General features: G+C 44.2%; 1 protein-coding gene across 1 annotated transcript in view; it reads left to right on the top strand.

Annotated features, from left to right (window-relative positions):
- Positions 1-19,587: 19,587 nt before the first annotated feature.
- LOC138370311 (barH-like 2 homeobox protein) overlaps positions 19,588-24,856 on the top strand; it is a 65,325-nt gene continuing 60,056 nt past the window's right edge. Inside the window, exon 1 of the mRNA XM_069334462.1 lies at positions 19,588-20,700. Coding sequence (XP_069190563.1) covers positions 19,833-20,700 — 868 coding nt within the window. The 5' untranslated portion in view covers positions 19,588-19,832. The remainder of the gene's footprint in view (positions 20,701-24,856) is intronic.

Below are 24,856 nucleotides of genomic sequence, written 5' to 3'. Positions count from 1 at the left end.
AACCTGTCTCAACCACAACCTGTCTCAACCACAACCTGTCTCAACCACAACCTGTCTCAACCACAACCTGTCTCAACCACAACCTGTCTCAACCACAACCTGTCTCAACCACAACCTGTCTCAACCACAACCAAGTGAGGTAAATACCATCCACAACTTACCAAATCTCATCCAGTAACGAAGTCACTCATCCAACCAGTCAGTGATCATGCCATCCATCCATTCATCCATTCAGCCAACCAGTTAGCCAAGATATGAAATACCATTCGCCAATAGAACTGAGCTATCTTTATATCAACTTCCAAAGTGAAAATAGGAATGAAAGATGTTAGAAAACGCAAAAGTGTTCTCGACTCTCAATCGAGGGGGGATTCCGGGTTCGACTCCCGAACGGGACAAGAAGTGGGATCAAATGAATTATATAGAGAAGTGGAGGCGTGAGTACTCTTCAGGTAATAGGTGGAGCCCAGGAGCTATGTCACATGGAGGAGGAGTATAGTGGAAATAGGTAATGGGTGAATAATTACACACAGAAATCACAATAGCGTGATACATCAAATGAACAAATCCACAAGGGCCGTGACGAGGATTCGAACCTACGTCTGGGATGCTCTCGGACGTAGGTTCGAATCCTCGTCACGGCCCTTGTGGATTTGTTCGGGTGAATGATGTTCGGAGTTGTGGTAAGATTGTGGGGGGGGGACTAAGGGGAAAAATGGAGGGATTGAACGAAGGGATGGTGGGGTGGGATGGGAGGGGGAAAGGGAGGGGGAAAGGGGGGGTGAAGGTTCCAAGGGAGCCCTGAGAGGAGCCTCTCCTGGGGGAGTATTGAAGGGTGGAAGGGAGTGGGGCTTCGAGTAGGTGGTGAAGCCCGGGCGATTAGCTGAAATTTGAGAAATCACACATTTCCGTTGGGCTTCTGACACCCGAGATGCTGCAGGTATTTAGGTGTGCACGCGCGTGTGCGTGCGTGTGTGTGTGTGTGTGTGTGTGTGTGTGTGTGTGTGTGTGTGTGTGTGTGTGTGTGTGTGTGTGTGTGTGTGTGTGTGTGTGTGTGTATGTGTGTGTGTGTGTGTGTGTCCTTGAGTCTGTATGTACATTCCGTTCTCTTTCTTTCAAGCTTAAAATTAATCTCTCTCTCTCCCTCTCTCTCTCTCTCTCTCTCTCCCTCTCTCTCTCTCTCTCTCTCTCTCTCTCTCTCTCTCTCTCTCTCTCTCTCTCTCTCTCTCTCTCTCTCTCTCTCTCTCTCTCTCTCTCTCTTTCTCTCTCTCTCTCCCTCATTATGTATCGACGGTTGAAAACGAAAGAAAAATAATGTCTTTTAACAGTCATTTTTGACTCAGGAAAGCAGAAACGCTCCCACACTCATGGTCAATCACCCGAGTTCAGGCGAACTGACAAAGCAGTTGCAGAAACGACATTCAAATTGACGAACGAATGAGCTTGTGCATGAGAGAGGACATAATTGGCAAGCGAAGAGACAAATGAGACACACAGATGTGAGAAGAATGGATGATTAGATGAAAAAGTTGTCAAAGTCAATTCAATTCACACTTTTATATGCAAATATATAAAAAAAAGTGTATGAAAAAAAATCACTGCATTGAACTTCTAACGGTTGACCCCCCCCCCTTCCGGGGGGGGGGCCTTAAGAGAATCTGTTAATGTCTCGGGATCTTAAGAGAATCTGTTAATGTCTCGGGATCTTAAGAGAATCTGTTAATGTCTCGGGATCTTAAGAGAATCTGTTAATGTCTCGGGATCTTAAGAGAATCTTAAGTGCTCGACCCTACAAGCACAGTTATGCGAGCGCAACTAGGTGAGTACGCTGGCACAGTCACACAGTACCAGACACTCGGACACAGAATTCTTCCCCCCCCCCAATCCTCTCTTTATCCCCCTCCTCCTCCTCCTCCTCCTCCTCCTCCTCCTCCTCCTCCTCCTCCTCCTTCTCTTCTTCTACTCTTCCTATCCTCTGATTCTCATTCCAATCGACTAGCCCCAAATAGTTATTGGAGTCGAAGCATATTGGCTTCCTTTCTCAATAGGGCTTCTAAGCCCTTCCAGAGAGAGAAAGGGTCTTGGAAGGGGGCGAGGAAGGGGGGGGGGGAGACTGGCCCCAGACGAGGGGGACCCGGGGTGGAATGGGTCGGATACATGATATCTATCCAGAGAGTCAATCCCATTTTCTGTCGCTGTTGCTATTGATTGTAAAGGGCGCTGGTGGACGTCGTGCCAGGGGAGACTACTCAAGAAACTGACGGCCGAGGCATGTGGTCGCAGCTGACGTGTGAGCTCTTTCCCACATCTCCGGGGCGATCATTTACAATATAGTGCTGAGTTAAATATGGTTTTTATGTGACTTGAGACGTTCGTAACATGTTATAGATTTTCTTATAGAAAATGCCACGTCAAACCAGAGTCTGGGGGTCTGACAGCTGAGTGGACAAAGCTTCGTATTCGTAGTCCTGAGGGTCCGGGTTCGATCCCCGCCTCCATTGGGGATCAGACCCGGACTTTTAGGACTACGAACACCGAACGCTGTCCACTCAGCCGTCAGGCCCCGTCATGGTTTTGTATTTTTGCAATGTATTGTATTTCATTGTTTTGTATTGCCTCATGTTGTTGTTTCTATGTATTATTTTAGATTATGTTGAATTGTTGTGTTGTCCAGCTTTATTACATATTATATTGCATTGTTGACCTTTGGTATAATGCTGCATTGTAAACCTTTGTATTTTGCTCATTTTTCATTATATTGCTCGGCATTACACTATGTTGTACTATGTTGCGCTGTTTTGCCTTACGTTGTTATGCATTTATTGTATCTTATTGCATTGGTTGAATATACTGTTCTATATCCCACTGTATCGCATTTTCATATTGCTTTGGGCATCATATTACCATGCAATACTCCAATGTGTTTATATTGCCATTGTTTTACGTTGCAACCTCCCATTGCAACACCTTGCATTTCAACGTCTTGAATTGTCACGTGAAAAGTGGTGTGCCCTTGATTATTACTTTTTACAGCTATACTCCGTGGCGTATCATTGTATTGCTGTATACTGTGTACTGTGTAGTGTAGGAGCTATACAATAGCCCTATAGTACTGTGTACAATAGGGCTATAGTACTGTGCAGTGGCTATAGTATAGGGACAAGTCGTATTTTACTCCCCATTCTCTGACAATTTCAATTCTGACAATTCTCTCACAACTTTGACAGTTGTGGGAATTCCTGTCTTTGACTCTTTTTGGCTCTTGAGAGCTTCTGACTTTGACAGTTTCCTTGTTTAGAGAGTTCCTGGCTTTGACAGTTCTTGATTTTGACAGTTTCCTGATTTGGTAGTTTCTGGCAGTACCGTTTATTCTGTGGTGGGAGGGAAAAAGGAGAAATTCAAGGAAGGTGGAGGATTGAGAGCAATGGTGAGAAAGAGGAATGGGTTAATTTAGAGTCAGAATTGAGAGAGATAAATGAAAGAAGGGAAAGAGGAAGGAAGGGAGCAAGAGATAGATAGGAAGAGAGGGATGGAGGGATGGATGAAGAGAGGGGGGGGGGGGAAGGAGGGTGGTATGGATAGAGAAAAAGAGGAAGAGAAGCAAGTAGAGGAGGAAGCGATTATTTTAACAAGAAAGGTACTTTTCCATGTGAAAGATGGAAAGAGAAAGGGAAGGGAATGGTGTAAGGGAGGAAGGAAGTAGTAGGGGAGGGGTGAAGCTAAAGGGGTATAAGGACAAAGTGGAAGGGAAAGGAGGCGTGGAATGGTTATCATGTAGCCACAAGTGAGCCCCTTTTGGTGTGTTGTAACTAGACTGTTAATCACCAAAAAGGATTTGTTATATTTGCTAGTTTGTGTGTAGGCCTGAGTATGTATTTATGTGTGAGTGTTTGCAGGGGGTGCTTGTGTGTGAGTGTTTTTGTGCGTGTGCTTGTGTGTGAGTGTGTGTGTATGTGCTTGTGTGTGTGTGTATGTGCCCGTGTACTTAAGCCCCATCGTAAAGAGAATCACATAATTACCTATTATAAGATGTACCTCCACACACCGACAAGACCCTCAAGCAGCTCTCATCATCATCTCAAGATAACCAAGATAGCTCACCTCACCTCAAGTACACTACGTAGACAAAACTCATCATGCCCATACCAATAACACAAGACCCGAGACGATTCTTTCTCCTAATGTGAGTTCTTAGTTAATGTTAAGTTAGTGAGTTAATGTTAGCTTAATAATCCATTATAAAGAGACAGCCACTTAATTTCATCATTATAAACCACTTTAACAATGCTCAAAACATTATCCCAAGATCGAGAATAAGTTACCAAAGAAAAAAAACGCATTATTTACAATGAGTTACTTGGGAAGCTTTACAACAATATATATATATATATATATATATATATATATATATATATATATATATATATATATATATATATATATATATATATATATATAAAATACCTCTTGAAGGATTTACCTCTCTCCAATATACCACAATAACAATACGTGTATCAAAATTTGTGTTCGGCTCGCCCTGAGGAAGTCCGCTGACCAATGATGAACGCGTTCGGGTTCGGTTTATAAACTGCTGGTAATTACCTTTGGCATGTTTATTCTCACTCTGGGTAATACAGTCGTTATCCCTCTATTGCTGGTTATCTTAATATGAGTAACGATGAGGTGGTGTAATTGTGATTGAGCGATTGTTTGTTTTTTTTGTGATTGTGATGGTGTATAGTTGTTTTCTGAACAAAGAGGGGGGAGGGGAGGGGGGGGGGAATGGAGGTTTGGTGGGGTTTGTGTGTGTGTGTTTGTGTGTGTATGTGTTTGTATGTGTTTATTATTTGTATTTACTATTTGTGTTTCTATAATCGATCTATTGGCTCTTGGACCGCGCCTTTCTAACCAATCTATTTTTCCTCTATATCTACTACATATATTTATCTCTAACACACGCGCACACACACACACACACACACACACACACACACACACACACACACACACACACACACACACACACACACACACACACATAATAATAATACACAAGCACAGATACAGACAGGCTGTTTAACACAAGGGGCACACACACTAGGGGACACAGGTGGAAACTGAGTGCCCAAATGAGCCACAGAGACATTAGAAAGAACTTTTTTAGTGTCAGAGTAGTTGCCAAATGAAATGCATTAGGGGGTGATGTGGTGGAGGCTGACTCCACCGTATACACTCCAAAACATACACAGTTTTAAGTGTAGATATGATAGAGCCCAATAGGTTCAGGAACCTGTACACCTATTGATTGATAGTTGAGAGGCGGGACCAAAGAGCCAGAGCTCAACCCCCACAAGTACAAATAGGTGAGTACAAATAGTTGAGTACACACTACGAACCGGAGGAGAGTCCTAGTGGACAGAGAAATGTCCCAGTTGACAGTGAATTGGGCCTGTCTGTCTGTCTGTCTGTCTGTCTGTCTGTCTGTCTGTCTGTCTGTCTGTCTGTCTGTCTGTCTGTCTGTCTGTCTATAGCTGTCTGCCAAAATCCATTAGGTCACAACAACGGGGCTAAAAATTAATCACATGACCCACACATCTGAGAAGAAACTGTTAGTAAAAGGCCAAATTTCAGTGAATTTCTACGTCTATTATGATCTACGTCCTGTACTAGTTCCATAATTTGATCACAGACTTATAGACTATAATAGATAATGACGATAGACTTGGATCATGCGATTGTCCAAGTCTATCAGGTCATTAGCAAGTCTACGTGAGCCCTCTCCGCCTCCAAGGGTCGTTATGGTCGTCTTTGATATGGTTTTCTTGGCGTCTTATACACCTTATGGTCGTCTGAGGTTCCCATGATGACATTAGCACAGAGGCCTAATCGCTTCTACTACTTCAGTTAGTCTTCCTATCTCTTCCCATTTCATGCCCAATATCATCCTCCTCCTGCTCCTCCTCCCTTAATATATACACATAAATACGCATAATATACACACACGCTAACACACAATTATACATAAGGCAGTGATGTGGTGGAGGCAGATTCCATACACAGTTTCAAAAGCAGATTTGATAGAGCCCATAATGCTCAGGAATCTATACACCAGTTGATTGACGGTTAATAAGCGGGACCAAAGAGCCAAAATTCAACCCTCCCCCCTCCTCATATACCCCCGAAGCACAACTAGGTGAGTACAGTCTAACACACTCACATATATACACGTGGTCCAAGAGCTAAAGCTCGATACTGCAAGCAAAAATAGGTGAGAACATATACAAAAACAAATACACAAATATTTAGACACACACACATACACAAACATTAACACACACACACACACACACACACACACACACACACACACACACACACACACACACACACACACACACACACACACACACACACTCACACACACACACACACACACACACGCAGTGCCCTTCGAAACTTAACCTCTGAAATACACTGTTATGCTAAACGGATTAATTATAACGAGAATTTGCTTTCAACAATTACAGCCCCAAGGAGAACGCCACTATAAAATTACCAAACCACACGGACCTCTCGCTATAATTGCGTTTAAATACCCCCGAGAAAGTGAACGCGATCCCTGGCATGATCAACGATGATTGATATGCGTCTTGCGTTTAATGAACGTGCTGAACGAAGACAAAAAAAAAAAAACCGGCGCAAATTACGACCGCTGGAAGGAAAAAAAAAAACTCCCCCGTCATGTTCGCTAACAGTGAACGAGAGACATCGCGAGCAGGTAATTGCGGACCGCGTCCTGTTACCACGCTGACTGGGGGGCCGATTTTAGCTAACTACCGCAAGCATTAACCGGCTATTACCTTAAATACCGGACAAACGCTTCGACAACTCAAAAGCTAACATTTCTACATTAGCGTGAAGAAACCAATTATTTACCGGAGATGACACCGTTTTCCATCCGCTTAGAAAAAGAAAACGAGATTGAACTCTCAACCACCACTTCTCAATTCTTCATTTATTGAAGTTGATGAGGATCCACGACTCCTCCAGATTGATGATCCAACCAAATGGGTATCTATAGATACCCCCCGAGAGAGTCCACTCGCTGTATCTCGTCTGTGTGATTTAAGGCCAATTTCGACCATTGTGAGTCAAACGAAGCTGGAAATTGCTTTCAAAATCACAACACTTGGACTAGTCGGAACACCCACGCTTCTTGCAAGATCCGCGTTCGATCCCCGCTGGTCCACACGGCGTTCCTTCGCGCTGTCCTCATATCCCAGCTCCTTGTTTTCACATCTCAGTTCCTTGTCCTCATATCCCCAGCTCCTTGTCCTCATATCTCAGCTCCTTGTCCTCATATCCCCAGCTCCTTGTCTTCATATCCCAGCTCATTGTCCTCATATCCCAGCTCCTTGTCCTCATATCCCAGCTCCTTGTCCTCATATCCCCAGCTCCTTGTCCTCATATCCCCAGCTCCTTGTCCTCATATCCCAGCTCCTTGTCCTCATATCCCAGCTCCTTGTCCTCATATCCCAGCGCCTTGTCTTCATATCCCAGCTCATTGTCCTCATCCCCGCTCCTTGTCCTCATATCCCAGCTCCTTGTCCTCATATCCCAGCTCATTGTCCTCATATCCAGGCTCCTTGTCCTCATATCCCAGCTCATTGTCCTCATATCCAGGCTCCTTGTCCTCATATCCAGGCTCCTTGTCCTCATATCCCAGCTCCTTGTTCTCATATCCCAGCTCCTTGTCCTCATATCCCAGCTCATTGTCCTCATATCCAGGCTCCTTGTCCTCATATCCCAGCTCCTTGTCCTCATATCCCAGCTCCTTGTTCTCATATCCCAGCTCCTTGTCCTCATATCCCAGCTCCTTGTCCTCATATCCCAGCTCCTTGTTCTCATATCCCAGCTCCTTGTCCTCATATCCCAGCTCCTTGTCCTCATATCCCAGCTCCTTGTCCTCATACCATTTCCAAAAATAAATCATATAACCTTTTAATGCCATCTATAAGAATAAAAATACTTATAAGAAAGAGTGTATTCTCTTTTATGGAAATAAAAGAGCTTCAGTAATGATACACTTCAAGTTTTCTCGACGAAACTTCAGATGATATTTGAGGAAGAATTTCGAACACGTTTCGGTGAAGATGCTCGAGAGGTCGAATTAGACTCTTACGATCCGTCTCGTTCGCTAGAAGCCCTCGTTATTACCTAAGATTTGTGCTTGTTTGACCGTTAAATTCACTCTCGTTGTGTCGCATGTTTGTACGACAAGGCGGAAAGTAACGTTACTGTGATCTGAGGAGGTTTGTTCATAAATTTTCTCGTAGTCACCTTCACTAGTATGTTGACCAGACCACACACAAGAAAGTGAAGGGACGACGACGACGTTTCGGTCCGTCCTGGACCATTCTCAAGTCGATTGTGAGTTAATTGAACATTTTACTTTTCTAGATATTAACTACTAATCAATTTCTCGTCGGAATAAAAGGCGTCTTTCCCTCCTAACTGCGTGGTTTGGTAGTTAGCCAGATCATTACAAATTGTTTATTTAATGCCTTTTCGTTGAATATGGCCAGAAAGGGGAGTTATATAACATAGTTATGTTTCTGTCGTGATGTAGATAGAAGTTAGTTCAATGAGTTAGTTATCCCTTGATATCTCAAACGAACAAAGACCCAGAGATGTCAAGATAGTTTTTATTTTTTTGCCGTGTGTGTGTGTGTGTGTGTGTGTGTGTGTGTGTGTGTGTGTGTGTGTGTGTGTGTGTGTGTGTGCGTGCGTGCGCGTGTGTGTGTGTGTGGCAATTGCCGGTGCTTCTATCTCCACAGCTTATCTTAATGTACCATAAACGGCCAGGAATCATGAACAATCTCGGAATTTACACGGCTTTTGTACCTCACACAAAGTGTGTGTGCGGCGCCTGGGACGACGTGTGCACCAGAGCAACAACCATTACTACCACGATTCTAAACACCATGATCACTGATACCGCTATCACCTCCACCACAAACCACTATCACCACCCCTACCACGATTCTAAACACCACGATCACTGATACCGCTATCACCGCCACCACAAACCACTATCACCACCACTACCACGATTCTAAACACCATGATCACTGATACCGCTATCACCGCCACCACAAACCACTATCACCACCACTACCACGATTCTAAACACCACGATCACTGATACCGCTATCACCGCCACCACCAACCACTATCACCACCACTACCACCATTTTCAATCCCACACAACAACCATTACAATATTACTACTGACATTCCAACTACCACAACTACCCCTCCCCCCCCTTCTTCTAACCCACGCCACAACCACTACACAAGCATATATATATCACACCCACACCACCACAACCACCTACACTACCACTACCACAACTACTAACCACTTACCACCCCCCGGTACCATCCAGATGACAGTCATATGCAACACGCTGCAACTCCCCGCTTGCAGTCATCTGCAATATCAAACTCGCTACTAAATCGTCAAATAACAATAACAAAATAACAATAACAAAATAACAAATAACAAAATAACAAATAACATTACAAAATAACCGCAGAACAAAATAAGAGTTTTGTGTCGGCTTTGAGTAAGAGCCTTTCGGAGGAGCGAGGAATTACCCAAGCAAATGGCCCCCGATTACCGTCGAATAAACAAGGGCCCCAGCTGCGTGGCTGCTAAAATAGGCTGATGGTTTGATAAAGAGGATGTTGCTGTACACTGGACTGTTTTATAGTGCTGTTTTGTTGTGTGTGTTTGTTTGTGTGTCTTGCAAGAGGACCAACGTCAGTGTTGCTTCTTGTTGACAACTCAAGTGCAACCTTGAAGGAGTTCCGAGAAACTATAGATATGTCTTGAGTCATAAAAAATATGTTATTATTATTATTATTATTATTTCTCCGAAAGTTGATTTATATTCATATTGAGAAAATCAGTAGGAATAGTGACGGAAAACCCTACTGATTTTCTAAATTGATACATCATGCTAATGTGATTTTTAAATATGGAGTCTAAAACATGGGTTCTAAAACATGAATTCTTAAGTCTTCTTAAACATGGACATAATTAAGCTTCCTTTGTTGATTATCAATGATTCAAGAAGAACTTATTGCACTCTCGATTTCTAATATATTATTTTCAGTCAACAGATGAGTCTTAAATATAAAAATAAAATAAAAATTTTGGCTTATGGTAAATTTTAGATTTAAGTTGTTATATTCCCTAGTCATCAATATTCTCTGGCTGTTATATTCAAAGCATATTCTCTATGCTTTGACAAAGGCAGTACAATATACTTAGTCTACTGTTTGAGTAAAAGGATAGAATACCATACCAATATCTTGACAAAATGAGATGATTTATTTTTTCCCACAAACTTGGTAAGGTGAGAAGGGGACATATCTAACCTTCATTTATCTCTCTTCATTTTCCATTTATCTGGAAAATGAGTAACTGATAAGAGCCATATTGTTCAAATTATCACACTAAGTTTAATGATATCTATTGCCTAAGCTTCGATAAATTTGTTTTGGCTATTTGCATGTAGCCTATATTTAGATAAATTGGTTCAGCTAATTGCACATTTCCTGAATTTGAGAAAATTTGGTTTAGCTATTTGTCTATTATCTAATTATGGCTATTTTCATAATGATTATTATTATTTACAGCGTCTAGAGCTTTCGTATAAAAGTTATGAAATTTCTAAATAGCTTTGTTTTGTTTATGTAGACAACAGCTGCTGTGAGCCACAAGGTGGTCCAGAGAGGGAAATAACCCGCCTCGTGTTTACATGGAGTGTTGCCCACGATAATGTGTGTTCAGTGAGGGTAATATAGCAGAGGAATCAGCGTAATACCTTATGTTGACTCATATTTGTGTAGCGAAGCTGTCCGCAGCGTGCTGGCAGGCAGATGTGTTCTCAGTGCTCTGATTTAGAAGTGTTTTTAGTGCCCTGGCATGAACAGGTGTCCTCAGAGCTCTGATTTAGAAGTGTTTTTAGTGCCCTGACATGAACAGGTGTCTTCAGAGCTCTGATTTAGAAGTGTTTTTAGTGCCCTGGCATAAACAGGTGTCCTCAGAGCTCTGACATCCAAAAGTTTCATCAGTGTTCTGACACAAACATGAACCCTGTCCAATCAGTCACGCCAAGCAAGGTAAGGTAATTCTCTGGAGAGAGATTACCAAACCAGAACGACTATATAGCCATATTCCGCTACACAAGAACGCCTTAAATAGCTATATCCCGCCAAGCCAGTAAATGTATTTAGGATATATATACTATTAAAATGTGTATATGAGTTTGTATTAAGCTTGGGTCTACAGTGGCAAGATCCGTATGCCAGGTAATTCGTTTGTATATCTAAATTGGGCCCACTTCTCAGACACCTGCTCTTGTATGTATTTATTTGACTAATCTGTCTCCGTCTTAAGAAAGTGGAAGCTGTAAATGAAACCGACTCGAAGACATGTGAGGACATACTCATACCCTTTGGGGGGGGGGGGTTTAACAAGTGGAATTGCACTGAAAGAAGAAGGTGTTGAAGCCACCTCCATCTACAACGTTAGAGCCAAATACCATAAACGAATTCGAAACGTTGAACACACACACACAAGGTACAACAAGGCTGGGGATTGAGAGCTAGAGACCTCATTTTCCCTCCTTTAGTCACAGTTAGGTGATCAGCTCTTCTCCATCTACCACTACCTAATTCTGCACCACTTTCACTACCACCTCATCTTTCCACGTCATCTCCCACGTCATCTTCCACCACCAGCATCATCATCACCAAAACTCATGCAGAGGCCAAGAACAAGTGTTCAACAGAACATCTGTCTAGGTAATGGTGTGTTGTGATGAGGAATGAACGTCAGGAGGAGTTGAACACTCTCTTGACATCACTCTACTGACAGCTAACACCTGTTCTGTGACACGTTACAGAACCTGTTACCCTGACCCCCCATGCCACTCCCCACATGTGGATACACACACACACACACGCACACACAGCCAAACATCACCTCCCGGGTCACGTATCATCAAACGCTAAACTATCTGACCGCCAAAATGTCACCCGCGAGAGACAAGGCGGATGAGAGAACCCCGTTAAAAATACCGAGATATGATTCGCAGGAGATGAAGGCATCCATCGACCAAGCATCCATCATCCACCGATCGGCCGCTGGTGGCACCGCAGTGTGACCAACCCGAGAAGAAATCTGAATAGGGAAGGCGCTGTGGGAAGGTGTTGCCAGAGCAGGCGTGCCTCCAGGCCTCTGATTATGAGTTAATAGGTGAGAAACGCAACAGGGTGACAGTGTTGCCAACGGCACACGAAGTGCTACCCAGGCTTGCCAATGGGCATTAACCCGCCAAACACACACCGAAACTACGACGTTGGTACAACGTTCAAACAAGTTTTAACACCTCCTAACCAGTTATAACAACCAATATAGCAAGTTGTAACAACGTTCTAATACGTCATTAACACGTTAAGCCAAGATGTAACAAGTTTATTACAAGTTGTAACAAGCGGAAAATAGAGACTTACGGATTGAGTTTCCAGGGGTTTAAGCATATCATTTAATTGAAATCACTAACGTATTACTTGGCCCGGAATTCATCAACCATGTACTCAACCACTAACGAAACCCGTACATCATTCCTCAATCGTTATCTTGAGGTTATCTTGAGATAATTTCGGGGCTTAACGTCCTCGCGGCCCGGTCCTCTATCAGCCTCCATTTTCGTTACACATCTCCAGGAAGCAGCCCGTAGCAGCTGTCTAACTCCCAGGAATCTATTTACTACTAAGGGAACAGGCGCCCCAGGGTGAAAGAAACCCTGCCTACTTTTGTTTCCGCCTCCACCGGGGATCGAACCCGGAAACTCAGGACTCCGAATCTGAAGCGCTGTCCACTCAGCTGTCAGGCCCAGGGGAGCCGGTCGGCCGAGCGGACAGCACGCTGTACTTGTGATCCTGTGGTCCTGGGTTCGATCCCAGGCGCCGGCGAGAAACAATGGGCAGAGTTTCTTTCACTCTATGCCCCTGTTACCTAGCAGTAAAATAGGTACCTGGGTGTTAGTCAGCTGTCACGGGCTGCTTCCTGGGGGTGGAGGCCTGGTCGAGGACCGGGCCGCGGGGACACTAAAGCCCCGAAATCATCTCAAGATAACCTCAAGAAGGCCCAGGTCGTAGTGGCTTTGTTTACACAAAACAGGTTATGAGCTTCAAAGCTCTAAGAGATTGTTTATCAAAACAACAACACCATTTGGTTGTGACGTTTCGAAGCTCGCAAACTGTCGAAGAAATGTAAACAACGACGCCACGAGGGTTAAGCGACGCACAGGTTTCGTAAGAATCCGGACCCTTGTTCGAAAACATACACCCTGGTTCGAAACGTGTTCACACACTATTATTCCGTCGCGTGAGTTCGGGGGCCCTGGCAGGCTTTCGTCACTGCAATTTATCTCATTAACTATTCCTGCCATCTGCGACGGTAGGGAACCAGCAGAAGTGAAGGGGCCCCTAACAATGTATCCAGCAGAAGGAAGGGCCCCTAATGATGTATTCAGCAGAAGGAAGGCCTCAAACGATGTATCCAGCAGAAGAGAGGGCCCCTAGCGATGTATCCAGCAGAAGAGAGGGCTCCTAACTATGTATCCAGCAGAAGAGAGGGCCCCTAACAATGTATCCAGCAGAAGGAAGGGCCCCTAGTGATGTATTCAGCAGAAAAAAGGCCTCTAACGATGTATCCAGCAGAAGAGATGGCCCCCTAGCGATGTATCCAGCAGAAGAGAGGCTGGATGTATCCAGCAAAAGGAAGGGCCCTAGTGATGTATCCAGCAGAAGAGAGGGCCCCTAGCAATGTATCCAGCAGAAGAGAAGGCCCCTAGCGATGTATCCAGCAGAAGAGAGGCCCCCTAGCGATGTATCCAGCAGAAGGAAGGCCCCTAGCGATGTATCCAGCAGAAGAGAGGGCTCCTAGCGATGTATCCAGCAGAAGAGAGGGCCCCTAGCGATGTATCCAGCAGAAGAGAGGGCTCCTAGCGATGTATCCAGCAGAAGAGAGGGCCCCTAGCGATGTATCCAACAGAAGAGAGGGCCCCTAGCGATGTATCCAGCAGAAGAGAGGGCCCCTAGCGATGTATCCAGCAGAAGAGAGGGCCCCTAGCAATATATCCAGCAGAAGAGAGGACCCCTAGCGATGTATCCAGCAGGAGAGAGGGCCCCTAGCGATGTATCCAGCAGAAGAGAGGGCCCCTAGCGATGTATCCAGCAGAAGAGAGGGCCCCTAGCGATGTATCCAGCAGAAGAGAGGGCCCCTAGCGATGTATCCAGCAGAAGAGAGGGCCCCTAGCGATGTATCCAGCAGAAGAGAGGGCCCCTAGCGATGTATCCAGCAGAAGAGAGGGCCCCTAGCGATGTATCCAGCAGAAGAGAGGGCCCCTAGCGATGTATCCAGCAGAAGAGAGGGCCCCTAGCGATGTATCCAGCAGAAGAGAGGGCCCCTAGCGATGTATCCAGCAGAAGAGAGGGCCCCTAGCGATGTATCCAGCAGAAGAGAGGGCCCCTAGCGATGTATCCAGCAGAAGAGAGAGCCCCTAGCGATGTATCCAGCAGAAGAAAGGCTCTTAGTCTTCATCAAGAGGTGCTGCCCTAAATCTCCGATAGAAATGAAACACCTTTGCTGAACAGCACCAGCGGTGAACTCCTTATCGCCAGTTACCCGAGGCTAAAACATAAATGCTTACGCAAATAGATATATATATACACCCATCCATACACACATACATACACTCATACATTCATCTACACGTGCATCCATACACACACACACACATGCAAACACACACATGTGTGAACACAGACACAAACACCGTCCCTGCCTGTGGCTTTCTCCTAACGGGATTAATTCCGGAGCGGCTATATACCGCCTTGACCCGTCGCCCAGGCCATACTTGCTTGAACCCTCCGCTTATTCGTCGTTCTTCCTCACCGCAATTAAGCTGCTCTTCCTTGTCTTCGCGGTGTCCAGCTTGGTCTGCTGGGTCAGGTCTGCTGCAGGTAGCATTCCTGGCCTCCCTGATTGCTGCTACTGCTAGCTTGCTTGCTTGCGTTTCTTTGCTCCATGATCCTTGTCGGTTCCTCTTCGTCGTTCTCAGCTTGGTTGTGTGTTTGCAGGCGTATTGGGGTCGTGTGGGATTCTCTCTCGATCTTTTTTACTAATTTATAGCAAGGAAACGATTTGTGTGTGTGGTGCTAACTGAAGAGTCGTTCGCCGGAATAAATTCCATAGCGAACGTTTTGCTATGTACCTCCGTTTTTGGTAAGATTTTGAGGTGATCAACATATTTATCATCCAGAATCAGGACTGACGTTCTCTTCAAAAATTCATAATATTAACTGATGACACGGACCTTGGATTTTGGTTGACTTAAGCACTGACACAAACATCTTAAGTATTTTTAACATTCAATTTATTTTTTCTAATAAAAAAAAATTGATTTCAGCTTGACTGAAATCTTGACTGTATCTTTTTTTTTTTACATTTCTTTGTTATTTCTCATTGCCCTGATTACTGAATGGATTGTGAGTCAAGAACTTTAGTGATAAATTTAGAATCTTTCGTTAGTTTCAATACACTTTTTATCATTTGTTGTTAAAATTAATCTTTCTGTTTCACTATTCTTCCTTTCTCTACATATAATGTTAGACTCAGGTGTTATATGTGCAACAGGAAACAAAACAGTTATAGAATTGAAAAATAATTCAATAATAATAATTCAATTATTGAATGACTGAATAAATATTTCATTCAATTCTATGTTCCCTATCATTGAAAAACTCGTGTTTTATGCATATTATTCACTCGTGTTGTCCAGTTTGTATGTGTCGTCACAAACGTCTCTGAGAATATACAGGAAAAGAAGACTGTTTTGTTTTCATCTTCTCTCCTTAATTTTTTCAAACGTCTCACTCGTATCCTGAAGAAGATAGAGAGAAGACGAAGCTTTGGATTCGCCTACTCATCTCAATTTCCCCCCAGCATCTCAACCTTATCCCCAAGAAGATAGGAAGCGTTTGGGCCCGTCTTCTCATCTCATTTCCTCCCCAGAATCTCAATCGCTTCCTTTTCCATCATCTTCTGAACGACAGAGCGGATCGTCTTCAAACCGTGTTCATTGCAAGCTCCACTGGGTATGATTTGCATGGAGACACAATTGAGTGTCCGCACTCTACTCTCTGATTGGCCACGAGGTTTCCAGTCGTTGCACTCAAAATGAATTGACGGACATTGCCCAGAGCAAAGATTATGAGAGATGGAGGGTCCAAGCTTCTTTCTCTCTCTCTCTCTCTCTCTCTCTCTCTCTCTCTCTCTCTCTCTCTCTCTCTCTCTCTCTCTCTCTCTCTCTCTCTCTCTCTCTCTCTCTTTCTCTTTCCCTTGCGGTTTATCACTGCAAGTAATACTTCCTCTCCAGCATTCACAGTGTCAATAAACTGATGCACTAAATTGGCTGAACCTAACCTTCCCAAGGACCCAAAAACAGAAAACGAGACATCACGTCTGTTTTTCGAACCGTACGATTTTCAGTGTATCACTCTTTTGACCTTGGGAAGGGGATTTATAAGTCAAAATTCAACGTACTGTACGAGAGGACGAATTAAGGACATCACAGTTACGTGATACATCAGTGATCATTTTCTTTGTGCATTTGAAGAGAAGCATTGAGGGTAGAACTCCTGTATCACAGTCAATAGTGTATTTAGGTAATGGGTGACACTTTTGAGTTGGTATGAGAAGAGACCTCAGGGACCCCTAGAGGATTCAGTAGAATCCCAGATGACGTTACTTTTGAGGATATCGTGGCCTGGGGGCTTCAAGACGAGTGTTTGGGAGTACCCAGTGTGTGTGTGTGCTGCTTCGAATCATCCCCCCTCTCATGGTACCTAGTGATTTTCTCATTTGTTAATTAACAGTATTAACACAATCAAATGGACATCCACCGTGTACATGAGTGATGCGTATAACGGTGTGGTTAGTTCTGTAGCTAAGAATATAACAACAGGTATATATATCCGTGGTGGGTCTGTAGTCGAGAATATTCAAACAAGTCAACAGAGATAAGGGCGGTGACTCTGTGGTCAGTAATATACCAATTGAGATAACATTGGTGAGTCTGCAGGCAAAAATATACCAACAGGTCAACAGGGATAACCGTCAATGAACGTCTGGTGTTATTCATTGTTATTCAGACACGGTTTGGTGCTGAGCAATTTAGATCATGTCGATATCAACTCTCTCTCACACACACACACACACACACACACACACACACACACACACACACACACACATGTGCTTTGTATTCAAATTGAGTGCGATTTTGTACTAGTCCTGGAATTCACTGTGTCTCTGTACTGTAACCATTCAAGGTGCATATATATTGCTTCACAGTTCACGCCTGCCACTTCATTCACTTGCATTAATAGCGTAACTAGTTAATTGTCCATCTGCCTTCAGTCAACTATAGCATCCCTGATATTAATTTTGTAGGCCTCAGGCTTGGCTTAATGTGCATTGTCTCACTTAGTTTTCATTTACGTAATTGAAGTTTATGCTAAGAATTTTAATAGCGGAGGTAATCTCATCAATGTGATTTAAAGATTTTGTAATCCTTTATGTTTCAAGAATAATTTTTCCCCAACACGTGCTTATTTAGACAGACCTTGCAGGGTCGGAGTTCGATTCCCCGATGGGGATGGACACCATTCCTCCTCTCTGTTGTATGCTAGCTCCTTGTTCTCATGTATTTTTGTATGTATTTTTGCTTGGTACTCGAGTTTGTATGTGAGACAGTTTCAGATGCCTTAAGATGGCCCCCGCGTAGGGAAGGTGGTGGGCCAAGACGTATGGCCCTGGCGGAGGAAGGAGGTGGCCAAGACGTATGGCCCTGGCTGAGGGAGGGGCGGAGGGAGGAGGTGGCCAAGACGTGTGGCCCTGGCTGGGGGAGGGGCGGAGGGAGGAGGTGGCCAAGACGTGTGGCCCTGGCTGGGGGAGGGGCGGAGGGAGGAGGTGGCCAAGACGTGTGGCCCTGGCTGGGGGAGGGGCGGAGGGAGGAGGTGGCCAAGACGTGTGGCCCTGGCTGGGGGAGGGGCGGAGGGAGGAGGTGGCCAAGACGTGTGGCCCTGGCTGAGGAGGGAGGAGGTGGCCAGGCGGGTGCGCAGCGCAGTAATAATGGCAGTCGCGTGGAGACGCCCGCCGCTGTCGGAGTCGCCCCCCTCCGCCGCCGCCGCCACAGTCAGGAGCAGCGCAGGCGTGCGCGCGCACACACATACACACACGTGGGACTGGCCTCTAGCGCAAACGCGCTCCCTCTACTGCGCCTTCTGCTGCTGCTGTTTAACCAAACTACGGAACAACACCTGCTTACAACACCCCGCTGCCAATCTAAACAAGTGCCCGCTACTGTCACCGGGAATTACAACCGCCAGTGTATACCTGCAGATACTTCTCACAGGTCTTTAAACACCTTCAGCAGCTGATTGCGCAGTTGTTTAAAGCTCCGGTACCTGGGTGCTGGTATCGCTTGTGACATTGGAGGCTTGTTACCACAAGACCAGTTTTTACCGCCCGACTGTAAATGTGATTTAGTTTTTCTTCTCTCATATACTTAGTGTCATCTAGTGTGCGTGCGGGTCTCTCGAAGACAATACAAAAAAAAAATACCTCGTACGTAATTATGTGAATTAAGGAGCACCTGAGGCTCTTAGTGTTTTCTCCTGTGAGTTCACAAGTGTTCAGGACAAGCACACTGTCTTTAGCAGCTTGGAAATGAATGTATAATGTATATATATATATATATATATAGATATATATATATATATAAATCGTGACTTGGTCGGCAAATATACATTTATATATATATTTATATTTCGATGGTGTATAGTTGTATGAAAAGTGCTATAGAACGGAAAAGTTGTAGTGGAAGATTATGTGTCCGGTGCAGTTTACTCCAAACCAACAAGATTTACTGTGAAGTGTCGGAAGTGTGAGAAGAAGAATCTTGTGTATATACATTGTATATATACACAAGATATATATATACATTGTATCTACCCCTCGCACCACAAGCCGTCCATGCCTAGTCCTTCGGGTGGTTAGGTAACTCTCATCAACACCCAAATAAAACACCTGCTAAAGTGCATATACCTTAAATATTCAAGATCCAGACAAGCCATTCGACGCTTTAAAAAAGCAACGGGACCACCACCCCCCCACCCCCCCCACCCCCCCCCCCCCCCCCACCCTTAAAAGATTGGCCAGTCGCTACCTGGGCCTGAGGCTTGTCCAATAGGAAAGGTGAGAATAGTAGGCGTGTCGAGTGAATCCAGCCAATGTGAGGGGGCGGTGCGAACACCAACCGCGGCTGGGAGAGGTGGGAGCGAGGGGGGGGAGAGAGAGAGAGAGAAAGAGAGAGAGGAGTATAGAGGGGGTGCAGGAGGAGGTGTAGGGGGGGGGGGTATGTGTGTGATTGGGGGCGGGGGGGGAGGAAGAGTGGAGGGGGTGATCTGAGTCACTCATCATATATCCTTCACATGTCCCCCCAACACCGTTTTGAGGACGTCATTTGAGAGAATTTCTCCAAGGAGCGGCTAAGTTGAGCGAGGTGACCGTAACTGTGTGTGTGTGAGAGAGCCCCGGGCTGTTGTCATTGGCTGGGCGTAATTGGCGGTGTGCTGGGCTGATTGTGGGACTTTTACCGGTGAAATTCAGGAAGAAGAATATTCTAATGCCCCCGTATTTCTGCCGTGGCGAGACAGGGAGGAATATTAGCCACATTGCTTGTGTTCTCGGGGGTTCGGACAACATGACAGTGGCCATGGCTTCCTCTAAGGCGGAAGTGCTTGAGACGGACTTCTTGACGAGTACGAAGCGTGGGTCGCCGACAGACGACACCAGGGACTTGGACACGAGTGTCAAGACGCCACCGGCCAGCAACTCTGATGATGACAAAGTTGCGACAGCGCCAGACGCGACAGGCGATGCACGGGAGAGTGGGAGAAGGAGAAGTTTAACCCCATCGATGGACACGCAACCGACAGACCTCAGCATCAAGAAATACAACCCGACCCAAAATGCCACCACCACCACCACTAACAACAACAACAACCATCACAACAACAACAACAGTCTTCTCGAGATGCAGCATCCCAATCAGAGGCTGAATCAAAGTGTTATCCCAATCACCACCACCACCACCACTACCAACCACTACCACCAACAGCACCGAATCAGCAGCCTACCTCCGCCTCTACCAATCAAGAGTTCCTTCTCAATCACTAACCTCCTCAGACCACCAAAGACCAGAGAAGCACCAGAAGACCTCAGCAGAACCGGAAAGAATTCCGTCCCGCCTGCGGCAGAAGTCCCTCCTCTTAGATTGCTGTCGTCAGAAGTCAAGCCCCACGCCACCAAGAGGAAGATAGATGAGGTAGAGACCGAGATCGATGTTGAGGAGGAGGAGGAGGTGGATGATGAGGAGGAGGAGGACGCGGAAGAGAAGGAATGCGAAGGAGGGGAAGACGATGAGGAGGAGGAAGAGGACGTTGTGGGAGATTGCAGAATCAGCGAGACGCTCCTCGACGACGGGTCCAAAGGTAAGGCTATTTACTGAGAGAGAGAGAGAGAGAGAGAGAGAGAGAGAGAGAGAGAGAGAGAGAGAGAGAGAGAGAGAGAGAGAGAGAGAGAGAGAGAGAGAGAGAGAGCAAGAGAGAGCAAGAGAGAGCACATTTAACCACTCATTCACTATTTGATTACTCTTTACTGATGCGTTGAATGTCCCTAGCCTTTAATATGCTAAAATATCTCAATAATTCCGGTTTATAAGACAACACATTTTTTTCTCTCCCTTACTTCCTCCCTCCCTCCGTCCCTCTCTCTCTCTCTCTCTCTCTCTCTCTCTCTCTCTCTCTCTCTCTCTCTCTCTCTCTCTCTCTCTCTATGTTACGCCAAGGTCATCCACACACCCAGCGGTAATTACGCAGTTAAATACCGTATACGCCGCTACCCTAATAAGCAACTGAACGACGCAAGTGGCCAATTTGCGTTCAACGCGTTAGAAAACGTATGCCAAATATTTTAGATGCAAATGAGACTCTTCAGGTGTACCAGAGTGCATAAACCGAGCGTATTTAATAGACGCAATATAAACGCGCTACTGTTAATAGAATTCACCTCCCAGCCGGCCCTAGCCTCGTCTGTGAGGAGAAAACTGGCAATTGAATGTATTTATGTATCCGCATGAATCGTGATATGTGTCTCTACTGCCTGTAGACAATCCACAAATATCAAAATGCATCGTTATCCACACATTCTTGCTATATCCTTTTGCCCACCCCCTCCATCTACACACACACTCGCCAACGATGTATCCACGCGTATCCACAAGTATCTATATAAGCACGTATCCGGACACAGGCACGTGTCCGCAGGTGGCCCAGCTGGGGAGGTTCCTGGAGGGTGCCCCTGCCCTTGCCGCCAAACACTACACACACACACTTCTCTGCATACATCAGGAGCCCCAAACGCTGCTGCTGGTTAGTGCTTCTCCCGTCTGTCTTCATTATGGCTGGGTGAGACGGTGCGGGGAGGAGGAGGGGAGGGGGGGGGGGAGAGAGGAAGGGAGAGGATGGAAAGTGAGAGGGTGTGCAAGAGAGAGAGAGAGCAAGGAGGAGCTGTGTAGTGTATGAGAGAGAGAGAGAGATTAGAGAAAGAAAAGGATAGGCAATGACAGAAAGAAAGTGAGAAGAAGGGGTTATAGAATAAATTTGGCGATAGACAAGGTGAAGGAGAACAAATACACTAGTGAGCCTGATAAGAAAGGTGGGAAAAACAATAAAAAAGATGTTAAGAGCAATACAATAAATAAAGCGGAAACACTAGACACTCGGTGTAACTGGACAATAAAACTACATCAGTTAACAAAATAATATAACGAACACTGCATTGGACACAATAACAGCAGAAAACAATTTTTGTATGTAATATGAACTGTATTTAATATACAATTTATTTGCCTACTAATTAACCACTGTAACATGTCCTTACGTGCAAATACAAACTATATTATTTTATATGGTCTCTTGTGACTGAAAATATACGTGCAACGTCCGTAGACTTCCACAGCTTTTTTCAGGTCATAATTCAGTTCAATCAGTTCATAATTGAAAAAAAAATGCCATAATGTATTAGTAAAAAAAAATTATTTAAATTAATTACAGTTACTGCTTTATTACCTCTGGTGTTGTTGATGATATCTTCAAAATGCACCCAAAGTTATTCACTGCAGACTACTGATCACCCAGCAGTAGTAATTGAGGACCTGAGAATAAAGCCGATTGGCGGGCCGTGTTCCAGGGAAAAATCTAATATATATATATATATATATATATATATATATATATATATATATATATATATATATATATATATATATATATATATATATATATATATATACGCTACACTTAACGTGTGTACACACAACGACGCACGACAAACGCACATCATTTGCCTTGTTGTCAATATACGCACGTACGTATATATTCAGACGATCGTGTATGTTCACACATATTCGCGCCGTACTCTCATATGTATACTTGGATGACATAGTACATAGTTGCACGTGAATACTCCCAACAGCAGACGCATTCATGAATCTTTGCCTATGTATACCTGCTCATGAATGCTCGCACATATTTATCGTGTTTTGTATACATATACATAAAACATGTGTTCCACGTCTTTGGTGAGAGTAAGCTAATTTGAGCTTTCTTTACCATGTTAAATTTTTAAGCTAAATTCTTAGCTATCTTTGCAATAAAATGCTAAAGTTTTAGCTGTCTGTGGAATAAGATATTAATTTTTTTAACACTGTGCAACAATATATTAAATTTTAGCTGTCTGTGCAATAAAATGCTAAATTTTTAGCTGTCAATGCAATAAAAAAATTAATTTTTAAACTATGCTATAAGATCTAAATTTTAATTGGTATCTTAATGAAACAGAGGTGTTATAAGATAGGAGACTCCTTTAAGTTCTTAACAAAAAATCAGAAAATAAATCCATCTTGAATAGTTTATAATATATTAAAAGCCAATTATAAATATTGTTTTCCATAAAACATCATATTTTGAACAGTTTCTTTAAAACGTGGCATCTATAATGCTTATTAGCACCAATTATTTTACTAAAGAGTATGTATAATGTTCATTAGAAACAATTATATATTGTATATTATCTATAAGGCAAAATAAAACTAATTATTTTATTGAGTAGTGTATATAATACTCGTTAGAACCAATTATTATATTTAGAGTATATATAATACTCATTAGTTAGCGCCTAAATATTATCAATAAATTCTTCGAGATAACCTACTCAGCGCCATCTTTTGCCGAAGGCGGGAGTCGTGTTTTGAATAACTCTGTATAATGTCAGATAGTGTTCATTGCTGTCCGTCTGATGAGTAACAGAATGTTTAGTTGGATCCGAAAATGTCCGCTGATGTTCCCTTTGTGTTCAGTGACGTCCGATGACGAGCACTGACGTCCAATGACGAGCACTGACGTCCAATGACGAGCACTGACGTCCAATGACGAGCACTGACGTCCTCGTCATCGTGTGTGTGTGTGTGTAGACTTAAGAATCCTTCACCTGGTTGGTCAGACATGGCAGACATTTCACGACACAGTAATGTGTGTTTTCCGCGAGTTTCCATTCACCTCGCTCCCCCTGCTTTCATTAGCCCGGTTTAAGGTGGCCTTTTGATCCTCGGGCGGGGCTGAGTGTGTTTCCTAACTGATAGGACTCGGAAGCCGGTGGGAACACGCGTGACCAACCTCTTTTTAGTGGGGGATCCTCAACCTCTTGCCTTTCTAGCGTTGCCCCTGACATGGCGCCTACAGTCTGGAGACAGGGAAAGGGGGTCGAACTTTACTGCTTAACGTGATTACTATCTCGAGTTGGGGTTCGATTTCTGTTTGAGGGTGATCTCTGTCTGGAGACGGGAGGGATAGGGGAAGGGGAAGGGGGGTCGAAGCTTCCTGCTTAACGCGACCACTATCTCGAGTTGGGGTTCGATTTCTGCTTAACGTAATCCAGCCCGTCCTGATAAACAAAGGCCAAAGTCCATTCCATGCAACCGCCAAACTCCCTGTTTATAAAACGGTTTACACACGACTCACACCTGATTTCGTCCGAACGCTTCCGGAACAAGTGCTTTACTGACGAATTGTGTTCGAACCACAACGCTGTAAATGCTTCACCCACGTATTACAAATACAAATAGTCGCCAACAGAACATAAACACCTAACCTAACCTATATATGCACAATATGCTATTATATTATAATATTAATTTATATTTGAGAACATTCCCGTTTTGAATGAACAGCATGTAAAAATTTATGAATGCGTCTTTGGGGTCGACCACTGGATGGAATGGACTTGAGTCGAGGACGGGTTGTAGTCCAGCCGGCAAACCACTTGTCTATGAATGAAAAACAACACACAACTCAGAACTGATGACGTTCGAACTATTCTCACGTATTGCTTCGTCGCCGTTCTCAAACCATATATACAAATAATTATCACCAGAATCGAAATATCTAATCTAATCTATCCACAGCTTAATTATACACATAATTAATAAAATCATAAATAATAACATTAATTTATTTGTGAGAAAATCGTCATTTTTTATATTCAGTTCATTACAGCTGAGAGATGTGTCACAGCTTGAACGAGCATAAC

Source organism: Procambarus clarkii, chromosome 31 (assembly GCF_040958095.1).
Source record: "Procambarus clarkii isolate CNS0578487 chromosome 31, FALCON_Pclarkii_2.0, whole genome shotgun sequence".
Lineage (NCBI taxonomy): Eukaryota > Metazoa > Arthropoda > Malacostraca > Decapoda > Cambaridae > Procambarus > Procambarus clarkii.
This window is presented reverse-complemented; position numbering and strand designations above follow the sequence as displayed.